General features: G+C 41.8%; 2 protein-coding genes across 7 annotated transcripts in view; one reads left to right on the top strand and one right to left on the bottom strand.

Annotated features, from left to right (window-relative positions):
- MRPL13 (mitochondrial ribosomal protein L13) overlaps positions 1–8,650 on the top strand; it is a 32,020-nt gene extending 23,370 nt beyond the window's left edge. The window contains exon 7 of the mRNA XM_030943858.1: positions 5,383–8,650. Within this exon, the coding sequence (XP_030799718.1) occupies positions 5,383–5,407 (25 nt within the window). The 3' untranslated portion in view covers positions 5,408–8,650. The remainder of the gene's footprint in view (positions 1–5,382) is intronic.
- COL14A1 (collagen type XIV alpha 1 chain) overlaps positions 8,556–13,769 on the bottom strand; it is a 114,985-nt gene continuing 109,771 nt past the window's right edge. Inside the window, exons 46-49 of one of the 6 annotated variants that reach the window (XM_030943852.1) lie at positions 11,936–12,013; positions 10,845–11,000; positions 9,400–9,492; positions 8,557–9,309 (exon numbers count right to left, since the gene is read on the bottom strand). In XM_030943852.1, coding sequence (XP_030799712.1) covers positions 9,170–9,309; positions 9,400–9,492; positions 10,845–11,000; positions 11,936–12,013 — 467 coding nt within the window. In that variant the 3' untranslated portion in view covers positions 8,557–9,169. Of the gene's footprint in view, positions 10,053–10,844; positions 11,001–11,935; positions 12,014–13,769 lie in introns of all 6 variants that reach the window. The other 5 variants (XR_004060529.1, XM_030943849.1, XM_030943854.1 and 2 more) reach the window with 5 other exon arrangements.

The raw sequence follows: 13,769 nt of genomic DNA, 5'->3' as shown, positions 1-13,769 counted from the left end.
AATCTTAACAGAATTCTAAGCCTGTACTCTTCAAATTTTACTCTTGTACCATGTCTCTCATCTCAGTCACTGTACTAACCTGTGGCATTAGTTGGCCTTAAGGCACCAACCTTTTGCAGCGCTGATGCAAAAGTAAATGCTTTCTGAACATTCCTTGTTACTGCTGCTGAGAGTGCAGAAATTCCAGGGAACTCTGGGTCATGTGTTCCAATGATTGCCCGCAGGTGAAGAGAAAATTGCAATTTGAAACAGAGCTTCCACACCAGGTGTGCATTGCTGAGTCAAGAGTAGGTATTGACAGGTCACTTACTGTGCAGCACTGACTGTCTGACTCCTTGGCAGAGGCAGGTTTGAAACCATTAGCAGTCATTAACACAGGCTTGCAAGCACACAAATGACTGTAACAATTCCATGAGATTTGACTTCATAAAACTTGTTTTGAAAAGTCTCAGACAATGCAATGTAACAGCAAAACCCTGTGAGTAGGGATTGTTTATGGAGAAATGGCTATCCAGGGTTTTTGAGCTTGAAAGAAGATAAGGTCATGTTATCAATGCTGTTTATTAGCAGCATGCAGTAGAAGAATCTAGGGAGGTGTGTCACTTCTTTTGGAAGAAGGAAGAAGGAATGTTGACTACAAATTGTATTGTTATAGCTAATCCCAGTGCATTTAGAAGTTCTAAGAAACAAAGTCATTTGGATTAAAAATACGTAGTTTTGAAGTATTCTGAGTCATTAAAAATGAAAAGAAAATATTTTTTAAATATTGTCTGCGTTGTAAAATAACTGCTGTGCATATAGAATAGACAGTGTCATATATTACTCTACAGCCTTACCTTCATTATTTCTTTGAGGTTAGTAATGCTAACCTGTCTGCTGTAAGATGCTGCAAGGTTTTAGCTTGTTTTCCTAGAAGTAAGATGGTGAAGTTGTCCTGTATATTTTTGAAATCAAGTTAGTTGCACTATAACACGGAGTAGTGATTACTTAGATTTGGCCTTCATAGAGTAACACACACCCTCCTTATTTTATTTTTTCTGAGGCTCTTTTACCTTCACAAAGCATTGCTAGGCAAAGGGAAACATCATTGCTGGAATGTGCTGACAAGAATTTAATAAAGATGGAGCTGTGCAGCAAGTCTATTCAGAATTGATTGAAATAAATATTCACTCCAGGAGTTGAGAGTTAAACACATTTAACTATTGCAGAGGGTCTCTGTCCTGTCCTTCCTCCCAGGAAGAATACCCTTGAAAGAGGATATTTCGCATCACACTGAAAAAGAATATTGAATATTCTGTAAAGTAGGGGGTCCCATCATAGTTGCAGATATGCAAGTAGGTCTTTTTGTGCTGATAGTTTCTGTTTGCCATCTGAGATGTTCCAAGGCTGAGGTCATAGCTTAGTGAGCATTTTTTCTGGCAATAAGGCTTGGTTTTAAGAATCATCCATCAGTTTTCCTGCCTCTCCATTCTGCTTGTGTGGCAACAAAATGGAGAATCAGAGAGCTGGCTTAGGTTAAAGACAACCTTGTTTTATGCAGCTGCACAAAGGAGTATCTGTATGCTGGAGTTGGTTGGAGTTGATAGGGAAGCACATGTATGCTCACCAAATTTCAGTATTAATTAATGACACAGATGCCAGCACTACACTCTGCAGTGCTTTTCAAAACATAACTGTAACTCCAAAATCTACAGAGACACTGAAGAGAGAATTCACAATGGCAAGTTTTCCCAAGGACCCAAGCCTCTTCAAGTCATCCATGAAGTCCATAAAGAAAGGCAGGACTTCTTCATGTTCCAGGGTTTAGTTTGACCTCAGTCTTATTTCATGGAGTACAGAGCAAAGAAGTTACTGTTTTCCTGTAAATGAGAAAACTCTCACAGTCCATTGGTTTTCTTCAACACTGCAGAGTGTAGGGCTGACATCATTATCAAAAGACAACATTTATATGAAATACATTAATTCTGCAGAGTTTTGGAAAGCTCTCTACCAATTACAGTGGGGACCACTAAGACCCTTTTGTTTTCCATCACAAAGGCTGATCCTAGGAGCTGGACATACATGCAGGTTTATCTGTTCTGTAAGTTTCAGTGGCTGTGAATTGTCAGCATTTCACATCAGCTGTATTTCTCTTCTGATAGCTGTGGATATGGATAAAAATTGGGAAAATTTATAGAATCACAAAATAGTGAGGGTTTGGAAGGGACCTATGGAGATCATCTAGTCCAACCGCCCTGCCAAGGCAGGGTCTTCTAGAGCAGGTTACAAAGGAATGCATCCAGGTGGGTTTTAAGTGTCTTCAGAGAAAATCAGTGACCTCCCTGGGCAGCTTTAACAGATTTAAAAGCTGTAATCAGAGTTCAGGACCAGCTCTGCAGTGGTAAAGTATTTGTTAAGAGAGAAGCACTGAGAGGCCTCCTGTAACAAATGTGAGTTTCTGATTTAATTTGCTGAGTAGTTTGCCTAGAACTCACAGAACTGTCTTAACACTTTTTATGTGGAGTATAAAAGTGTTAGTGAGACAAATATTTTTTACATATTTTGGTGGCAGACATCTGCTGCACTGACTAATGTTTCGTATTTTCAGTGAACTCATAATAGTTTGAGTTTCAGCATAGATTGCAGAGACGTTGGTTCCCACATTCCCCCATCTCCCTTTGTCTTGGAGTCTCCTGTCACTATACAGCAAAGCTTTTTTTTCCCCAAAAATGTCACTTTAAAAATAAAAAGCAGAGGAGAAGCAGCTATGTGAACTCTTGCCTTTGGGTTAATTTCTGAACTGTCTGTTCTAGGAGATAGCATTTCCTTTGTTCCAAGAGCATAAACTCAGGCCTTTGCTGAGGAAAGGCAAAAGCACTGCCATCAAAGAAGAAGACTCTCACATGGATTTGTGTCGCTTATCAATGAGCAGTTACCCATTGATGCTCACAAGTGGTTCATAATTCTCTCTGAGTAGACAGCATTTCTGTGGGTTCATATTCTTCGTCTGACAAAATGCCTATAACACTTTTGCCAAAAGCAGTGTTTTCCAAGGCTTAGCTTTCCTGGTGCCAAGAATTCTTCAAAAGCAGTCCAAAAGCCAAGTACTAGTGGGCATAAAAAGCCTACTGTGGCAATAGAAAAGGCTTTAAATACTTTTGTATTTGTTCACACGAGTGTTTCAGTGTGGAAAATCCTGTCTTTAAGCTTCATTAACTTTGTAAGACTGCAAACTAAGAGTCCAGTGTTTGATGCATTTTAATGCATTTAAATTTTAAGACAATGAGCATTAAAGTTGAAATGCAGATTACAAGCCAGCAAGAAAAAAAAAAAGATTTTCACTCCAGAGCAAAGTGCTGTGAGATCTGCAGCTCTGCAGCACTCCAGCATAACCCTAGATGGAACTTTTAAGGGAGCCATTCATAGAAAAACACAAAATCCTTTGAGCAGTGTACAAGAGAATGGATTGGTCTCTAAAAAGAAAGAGTAATAACTCTAAGCTGCAAGACAAGCATGTCTTTGCCATGCTGCGTTGCCTAAAGTCTTCAGCACTGTCCACCTGTCGTGGATGGATGTAGTGATAAAACTTCTAAGTCACTGCTGAGAATTTGTCAAAATCCCATACTCTTACCACTCTACAAACAGTATGATATCATGAAATCCTATTCTGGTATGCAGGGTGAAATCTGAATAACAAAATTTATGTGGAATGGCAGAGAGGCTGGAGCCAGAGGATGTTTAAAGTCTCTTCTGACCAAAACCATTCTCTGATTCTATGCATATCTCCCAAGTACGGAAGTCTGGGATTCTAGGAAATGTGTCTTGACTTCCCAGCACACACCAACCATCAAACATTGAGAACATTCAAGTTCTACATTAAGCAAATATGTAAACAACATATATGGTGCTTGCAGCAGTTTTGTCATGCACAAAAGATACAAGTCCAAATATTAATACAGAATATGCTATTTAAATGGAGAACAGAGCAGCTTTGTGATTCATCACAGCATGAACACTAGCTCTTCTTTAGAGTTGTTCTGTAAAATTCACACAGTTTTATATGCTACTCTTGAAATAACACAAACTGAATTCCAGACTTGCTTCATGTGAGAACCTTTGGGCTCATACAAGAGTTGTGTGGGTGATTTCACTTTGCAGTGCTATTGCTTGGCAAAATCTGAAACTGCAACGTAGGACTAAACAAGTGTTGGATTTCTATGTGGCATCTCTGCAGCCATCTGAACTCCCAGTCTTTAAAGTAAGCTGTCTGCTTCCATTGCTGTCTGCTTTTCATTTCCATTATTGAGCTGGATTACAGATAAAATGTACCACCTTTGGAAATTTAACTTGGTGACTGTAGTGGTTTGCACGTTTTCCTGCAGGCCAGAATTTTTCCTTCAACTTCATGGCAAATGTGGCCCTGTATTCCTTTAGATGTCTCTAAAACCTTTGTTAATACCTGCCTTGTTGAGTCCTGTGAGTTCCCCAAGCTGCTTTGATTCTCAGATGAGAGGAGCAGTGAGGAGCATTGTGTTCCTGCAGTGGGATGGGGGCAGCGAGGGGCAGCTGCTCTGTGCTGGGCAAACACTGGGTCTGTCCTGGGCACCTCAGAGACCCTGACCTGCACTGGGTGACACCATACATGTTCTGGGCACCTCAGGGGCTCTGACCTGCACTGCGAGTTTAGCAGTGACTGGGCAGAGTCCAGGATGTGCAGCTTCTCTGCAGGACATGGTAGGGATGTAGATGTGCATCTAGTCTTCAAACTCAGTATTCTAAGAGCCATAAGCTGCTCTGAGCTGTGTAGTTTTAGGCAGAATGTGGCTCCTGCAGCTTGTGGATATGTGGCAGGCAGGCAGGGAAAGAGATCTGCCTGAATAGATCACAGAGGGTTGCAAACAGCAGTCTGCTTCTATCTGAATGTTTTCCACATCTGTCATCCAAGCAAAGGGGATTGCAGAACTTTATTCAAGTTAGGGCTTTTTCAAAATCATTGGTTTTAACTATTTCAGTAGTGTTGTGTTGGACTGTGCTGTCAAGTAAAACTTACCGTCTTATGCATGCATTATTCAGTTGTTAGAAGTGGAGACAAATCAGTGCCTGTGTTTAAAGCCCTGTGAGACTGCGTTCAGTTCAAGATGGGTTTTTCTTTTGCTTAGGAAAGTAGGAGAGTAGGAGTGACCAACTAGTTCTGATGTCTGTAAATAAGATTCTTACAGATCTTAGCAAATTTCTTTATTTTTTTCTGTCTTGTTTGTGTAATCCAGAAAATACTCTTCTTTGTCAAAAAAAAAACTTCACCAGAGTAAGGAAATAAAACTAGATGAGGCTGCTACTGCAGCCTTAAAGCAAAACCACTGTAGTGCACATGCATTTCTTAAAATACTTTTTTTTTCCCCACAGACCTAAAGATTTTCGAAGGAAGTAATAAGGATGAAAGAAGTGCCATCAGGAGTGTCTCTCCTCCTTCAAAGAAAATTCTTCTAATATGGAAGCATCTGTGCAGCTCAGTCAGCCCTTCTATACTCAATGTTTCTGACAGCTATTGGCAAATTTGACTTGGTAAGATTATAGAAGTCACTGTATTTGAAACAGCTAAGATTAGGTATTATCTTGTCAATGCCATCTGTACTTTGCATTGTATGATCTGGTATTTTTTCATGACATTTGATTTGATACTGTTATTAAAGAATTAATACCTTTGTAATGAGTATTTGCATCTCATAGAAACAATACATTGATGACTGCTATGAAATAGCTCACTGCTAACAACCCAGTGTAGAACAGATTTCCTTGAAGAGCTTGTTGAAATAACAGGCATTAAAGGCAGATCAACAGAGAGATACTTTTCCTTTTTTCCGCCCTTCAGTCTCAATCTGATGTTCATTCAAGTCACAGGAACATGCCTTACCTACTTTAGGGAACATATTGCAGAACAGAGAAGCATTTTATTATGAAAACTAAATGAGGAAACCAAACTTAAGTGTTGAATGATGCAAAAAAAGTCTAAAAATTCACTTCACTTTTGCAAGCTGTTCCGTAGATAAGTAAAGCACCTGTTGTTTTCTGTCTTGTAGGAAATGCTGGTACATTATGTGCCACATTTTACAATGTCTGGTGAGGAAAATTTGAGTGTTCTACATCTGTTTCATACAAGCATCATACAGGAAGAAAAGCAGTTGTTTATTTATAACCATATTTCATTACATGAAATAATGGTTTGGTATTGGGCCTTTCTTTGACATTCAGATGGACTTATCCCAGGAAAAATTCCCACCTAGTGAATGTGCAGCCTTCACTTCCAAGTTAGTTAGTACACTGCATTAACTAGTGAAAGTATTTTTGAAAGGCCTAGGTTGCAGTAAATGCTCTTTTCTGTGTAAGGACACAGTACACAGTTTAATGGTAAGATCTCTGTGCATCGACTGTTCATCATGTGCTGAATCCTTCAGTCAGCAGCTTCACTTTCTTAGGTGGTCTGGAAAAAATACGAGACACTTAAATATTCAGAGACTGGATTTTGGAGAAAATCTTGAATGGCGGGGTCTTACTTCTTTTGGAAAACATACAATTCCTGAATAGTAGTTTTATAATTGGGTAGAGCACAGAGTAACTAGTTAGTTACCCTTTATTACTAACTAGTTACTCTAATAATGAGTAACTAGTACTCTAATAAAGAGTACTGTAATAAAGAGTAACTCTAATAAGGAGTGACTATATATGATTAATGATACCAGAAGCATTCTGGTCAGCATGGTGCCAGTAAATGGCACAGTAAATAGAAAGTTAAAATAAATTAACTGCTGCAATTAAAGCTTGTGCTTTAGTATATAAACTGTTACAAAATATTAATTAGTATGGCCGTTTATTTTCCCCAAGTCATTTGTTTAAGTGTGATGTGAGGAGGAGGTGGCAGTGACAGCCAGTTGTGCAGGTGTCCCGCATGGGGGATCCCTCAGGCCCAGAGCACCCAAATTCCCTGTGAGCTGGGGGTGCTGTGCTGCTTCCAGCTGCTGCCCCAGCCCAGGAGACTGGTGTGGGAGCTGTTGGTCTGGCACAGCACAGGTGACATTGACTGCACACCACAAGCACCCTCAGGGATTTGTTCAGGCTGTTCATGGAGTAAATAACACCAATTGCCTTATTTTGGTCAGTTTGATTATGCTGTGTCCCTGCATCCCTGGTATTGCCCTGTCATTCTCTGTGGTCCCAAAAGAACCTGAGATTTGGATATAGTGTTGCAGGCCAGCCAGTCACGACTAATATATTGTGCACTGTTAGCAGGAGACTCACAGTCTTCCAAAGACAAAATGGGCAGAATTGCTTGGAAAAAAAGCTGATTTTTTCCATCAGTGACTTTCTCAGTCACTTCCACAGGACCTGCAGGTCAGCATATCCCAAGCACAACTCTGAGCTGTGTCAGTAGAACATGGATGGGAGTGGGCTAACCAGGGAGGGGCAGAGGGAGTTTGCAGTTGGGGTAAATTAACATGGGTGTTCACAGCCAGTGCCAGCAGGGAAATTAAAATTAACCCTGTGACCCCAGGCATTACTGTATTTAGTTTTAATAATACCTCTGAGTATCAGTTGCATGTGCCAGGCTGTGGTACCTGCTTGGGCCCAAGAGAGCCATGCTCATGTGGAGCCTCAGTGTTCTGTCAAGTGGGGTTAAGCTGCTAAAACATAAAGTCCATAAACTGCATTATACTTTCCTACCTTCTATTTTAAATGCAAGTGCAGATAATGAATGACAATCAGCTCACATTCTATCAACTTTTATCACCTTTCCCCAAGAAAATGGGTGGAGTCAGAGGTGAAAGAAGTAATGGGAAAAAGAACCAAGGAAGGTATCCAGCCCCCAGCCAGAGCCTGCTAGTCACATGTGCAAATCATGTGTGCTACTAGTGAGGCTGAATTCTAGGTGAGATAATTGGAGATTACACAGTAGAGGCACCCACTCTTCTTCCTGGTGAGCTAAGGGAGCTGCTGGCAGCAGTCAAAACCTGACAGGCTTTTCTGTACTGTAGAATATGACTAGACCCACTCCTAGTCAGGGATGAGCAGGAGGATGGTCCTGAGATGTACAGGACAGCCTCTCCATGTCTGTATAGGGCTGAAGAAAAAGTCTTCCAAACCTATGCTTTCATAAATGGCCATTATTGGAGCTAAATCTTGCTCAGTCTCCAGTGCTGTTCAAAGCTGTTTATTGAGTCTCTTTTTAACTTATCTTGTTTGTAGATGACAAATTGCTCTGTGCTCTAGTGGTTGGGTTGGTGTTTTGCCTTCCTCTCCTCATTAGCTGATCGAAGTTGCCATCCCAACTACACCTCCCAGTCTTTTGACTTGGGCATGTTGGCATGAGGAATCTCACATCTGCAGTTGGTACAACTACCTCAGCTCAGTTACTCTGTGCATTTGTCCATATACAAGTTAAAAAATAAGGCTAAATAATGTTTATACTACATCCTTTAAAATAAAACTGTTGCCCCAAAGTGTTGAAAACAGGAAATATATTTCCTTCTCATTACATTCTGTCCCCTGAAGATCTAATGCAATTGTTTTGAGTTAAAAATCAAATGAATACAGAATTACCATACAAAAGCTTGCCACTTTTATTTGCGTACAAAACAGAAATGAAAGAGGTTCACAATAAATTATCAGTGTGCTCCCACGGAACATTCTTGTGTATTTATTTTAGGTGAGTTAAGAAAACAGTGGTCTGTAATGTAAGAAATCTTTACAAAAGGATGATAACTGGGGTGCAAGCACACCTGATGCATTGTTCTCCAGTGGATTTAGTCAGGTTACTCTGCTAGTAAAGCAATTAATCCAAAACAAAGAGAAAGTAATCAACTGGGAAAAAATGGATAACAAAACATTAACTTTTGTGAATGGTTCTACATACACCACCTAGCCAGATGAATTTTTCAGCTACCGTTTGAAGAGTGAACGGAACCGTACTCCAGAGAAAGATCTACAAGTGACCTTTCATCATCAGCTAGCACCAACCCACTAACATACTAAACTTCTGGCATGCAAGATAATTACCATTATTTGTTGTGTCAACTGGCCATGTACACTTTTTTCTCTTTTAACATAACAGCCTGTAAACACCTTCAGTGACAGGTGAGGCACCAGGGCAAAAGGCTAAACACAGGTGTGCATAAAACGTTTCCCTTTTTTAAACAGTTCATTGAGAGGGGCTTTTTCCGTTCGCCTTTGTGCGTTCTGGGGTCTTGGTACTCCTTTTGGCTATTCTCCTTGCGAAGCGACTGATTCCCGGGGACCTCAGCTCAACGGCTTCCATCTCTTCTTGGTCAGGAGTAAACTCTGATTGAGCAAGATGAGGTGATGGATAGGACTGGGAGTATGGGGATGGTAAGGGGTAGGACCCGTGAACTACGTACGGCTGTTGCTCACCATCATAAAGGTCCTCAGGGTCATAGATTTGGTAGGAGTTATGTGGCAACTGCACTACTGGGATGTCTTGATCAGTTGGCTCACCGTATCCACCTTAACCCACCACCACCAAGAGTATTCATACGGTTAACACAGGAGAAGGGGAGTAGAAAATTAAAGCATTCATTAGGAAATTGACATTTTATATATAGATATATTTCTATATCATGTGTGTGAGTATATAGATCTTTAAATACACATCTTTTATTCACATAAAGAAACAATGAAAACATTTAACAAAATTAATAAGCTGGAGCAATTGGAAACCCACCAACAGACAGCCAAGTTAGTTGGAAACCACCACCACAATTTGTCAAATGTCCGATTGTAATACTGTGCTCATTATACACTGCACACTCTGCCTGCTATAGCTTATTCCAATTATGAGCTAGAATACACGAGCAGCAGGCAAAAATGGGTCAGGCAATAATTTTTTAGCAGTGCCAGGAAGCCAAGTGCATGTACAGCAGCTGTAAGTTCATTAGTGGTAGTCATTATCGTTGCTGGAAAGCACAGAGCAGTTCAGCATCCATCTCTGACCTTCAGCCCAATGAGACCTGAACCAGAATGAGCCTTTCACCTTCTGGATTCGTAGCCATTGTAAGGGATTGGGCCTTAAAACAGGAAATGAACAACGGGGAGGGGAAGTGAGGGGAAAAGGATAGGAAGAGACGACAACAAAAACATTCAGGTAAGTAAAACATACAAATCAGCTCAGGAGCAGATTAAACTGTAAACATCAAACAAATATGCCTTATGCACAACATTTGTAGTTTAGTGCTTTACTAATTAATTTTGATTTTAGGTTGGGTGATTTAATTTTTCATAATTGTGTTAACTTCCTCCCATGGCCTCTCCGTGCTATAACAAGATGGGAAAGTAGGATACAGAGAAGATACAGAAGGAATCATTTTCTCCAGATGGCTTCACTGGTTAATGATGGACACGTGCATCCCTGTGCCAGGTTACACTACTATAGGTTTAGTAAGGGTCATGCTCTCATGCCACTCAGAGGCACATGGAAGGGGAGGTTGAGCAACACATTTGAAAAACTACAAGTGTAAAAACTGCTGTCACAAACATGAGTTGGTAGGGCTCCAACACAGAATATTGAGATGGAGCAGGCTCATACAGCTACACAAACACATACAGGACAAAACCCACTAGGCGGGATCAGTTTTACAGGCTGGGATCAGACGGAGGTCACTTCCTTTGGCCACTACGCTGGGTCACCTTCTCTTTATGCTGCAGTCTCACAAAGTAGAGCCACACTGGACACGCAGGTTTTTAGGGAGCCACCACATTTTAGTACAAGTTTCATTGGTAGCCTCCATCTCACTTGGGCTGTTAGAAAGTGCCACCCACACCTCTGCAAAGGGCAGCTGTCCCGACTCCTCGCTACTCACCTCCCATGCCATAGCCAGCGCAGGAGGATGGGTCACAGTACCCTGGAGGCCCAGCAGGACCCACTGAGCCTGGGGACCCCGTGTGACCAGCAGGACCTCGTGGGCCTGGAGATCCTGGTGGTCCCGGGCTGCCAGTCCGACTTTCTCCTGGAGGTCCTGCATAGAACGAGATTAAACATCTGCGTAGTGTCGTTCATGAAAGCAGGGATATGAGGCCGTCTTTCCTGGCCAGGAAAACATGGCACTGAGTGTGTTATAAACACTTCCAGGAGACAGCCTGAGAGGAGGAACAAGGCATCCTGGCTCTGACTTCCCTGGGCAAGCTGAGGGAAGACTTCAGCCTCTGGCAAGGAAGACAGAGCAGCAGCCTGAGAGGAGACCCACTTCCAATGAGCTTCCTCTCTGGCTGCTGCTTCATTTTCCTTGCCAGAGACAGCTTCTAGGCAGAACTGGAGCAAATGTTTCACCAAACATCAGACTTCTGGAAAGGGATTTACAGGGGGAAAGGACAGCCCTGGATGCCTGCACAGCTCTTGATTCCTCCCACTCGCTTTCAATACAGTTCCAGGGTAAGGCTGTGACTTGATACCAGTGCCTAACAGCCCGGATATCATCCGGAGGTCAATGCAATTTTATTCCTGTTTCAACAGGACCTAGTTATCACTCTCTCCACTTTTTCAGGACCTAAATATAAATCCATGTGATAATAATGTGCTTAATTACTATACATTTCTCTGTCAACTCACGTTTAGGTATGACATTAAGTCAATGGGAAACAAATGTAATTAGTCCAGATTAATTTTTTCCCCTTCTAGAACTCATGTCTGAAAAAAAAATACATGAAACATTTTTAAAAGGTGGGCTTGGGGAAGCAGTTTATTATAGGGAAAATGAAAATACTTGTGTGATGGGTGACACCAGCATGTGGCACATCCCAACATGATATTACATAGTAAGAACATTATCACAGTTAAGGTACCTGAACTGCTACTCTTCTGCTACTCTCCTTAGGGAGAAAGACAGAGCTGTTGTAAGCTTCCTCACACATGAGTCAGAATGGTCTAATCCAGATGCCTTAAATGTAAGTTTACCTGTGGATCCTGGTGGGCCTCGGGGTCCTTGTGTTCCAACACCTGGATTGCCTTTCTCTCCTTTCTCACCTGGTAAACCTAAGGAAATAGTATTCAGTCACATTTTGATCAAAAGTGTGAGCAGTGTTTATTATTTAACCAGGATTATAGTTCCATATGCTATTTTTCATCTAAAAACAGATGGCAAAGAAGGAAGAAGGTGAAAAATAAAAATTATTTGGTTCTTTTTCCATCCCTCCCCTGACAGCCTGTGAAGGGAAATGTCATTCTTGGGGTCTTAAACATTCCTGCTGCCATGGTGGTTTCATCAGGATGGTATGCAGAGGCATCAGCCAGTTTCCAGGCTGCACTTCCTGTGGAAAGTTCCCTCTGGACTACCCCAGTGTGCAACCATTGTAAGTTAGAAGAGTCTTCCAAGCCTCGTAGCTATAAATTACTGTGTGGCCCCAAAAAAGTCAAATTTTAGTGCTACAGCAAATTTTCCTTCAAACATTCACTCACCAAAGAGTGGTACAGTGCAAAATTGTTCATGGAGAGAGTTGTTACCAGTTATGGCAGATTCTTGCTAAAACAAGAGAAAGGAGTTTCATCACAGTCAAAATCTGACCCCCAGGTAAAGCCCAATCCAAGTGTTTCCCAGTCTTGAAACTCTGATATTCCAAGAGGCAGACCCAGTGAGTTGTGCTCCTGCACTCGCTCGTGGCACTAAATTTCTGCCCCTGTGTCTGATCCAGGGAGATCACAAATCTAATTCAGAGAAAGCACTGCTTACCTCCAGCTTTCCATCTCCTTCTGCACTACCACTATGGCATCCTATAAAAACACTTTCTCTATGCAGCCATCACAATAAGCAGTGTTGAACTATAGTAGGTGTCAAAACTATAAATTCCAGACCCTGAGTTTCCACTGGTGACTTGGAAATTCTCATAAAGTCTGTGTTTGATTTGGATGGTTCAAAGACACCAAATCCTGGCTGGTTTGTGGGACTTCCTCCCCATTTTCCAGACCTCCCTCCCAGCACTGGTAATTGCTCTCCTGGCTTCACAGTTTCTCTGCTTTCAGAATCAAAGTCTATACATGGCACCTTCATCAACGGAGAGCAGAAAGAAAACAGCTGCTGCCCTGGATGGGGCAATATCCACAGTTCAATTGACTGGGCTCCTTCCCTCAGGTAACTGCTGCCTCCTCAGGCAAAACAGCTGGAGAACACCTCATTTTTGCAAAGAATCATAGAATCACAGAATATGCTGAGTTGGAAGACATGACAAAGATCATTGAGGCTGGTTCCCAGCCCTGCACAGGACCATCCCCAAGAGTCACACCCTGTGCCTGAGAGCATTGTCCGAACACTTCTTGAGCTCTGTCAGGCTTGGTGCTGTGACCACTGCCCTGGGGAGCCTGTTCCAGTGCCCAAACACCCTCTGGGTAAAGAACCTTTTCCTGATATCCAACCTATGGCTCCCCTGACACAACTTCAGGCCATTCCCTTGGGTTCTGTCACTGTCACCACAGAGAAGAGATCAGTGCCTGTGCCTCCTCTTCTCCTCACGAGGAAGTTGTAACTGCAATGAGGTCTCTCCTCAGTCTCCTGGCTGAACAAACTAAGTGGCCTCAGCCCCTCCTCATCAGCTTTCTCCTCAGGGAGTCACAGAAGATCTTTTACCTTCTTAAGCTAATTTGTAATGGAAGCAAATAAGTAAATAAAAAGTCTAAGTGTGAGAAAAATTGTAATTAAAACCCATCAGTGGCTAAGAATTGCTCACATCAAGTTTATCAAATATTAGTCTGCTGAACTGAAGTAGATTCAGTATCTGTGGAGGAGTTCTGGGTCTTC

The sequence above is a fragment of the Camarhynchus parvulus genome, chromosome 2, assembly GCF_901933205.1.
Source record: "Camarhynchus parvulus chromosome 2, STF_HiC, whole genome shotgun sequence".
NCBI classification, from domain to species: domain Eukaryota; kingdom Metazoa; phylum Chordata; class Aves; order Passeriformes; family Thraupidae; genus Camarhynchus; species Camarhynchus parvulus.
This window is presented reverse-complemented; position numbering and strand designations above follow the sequence as displayed.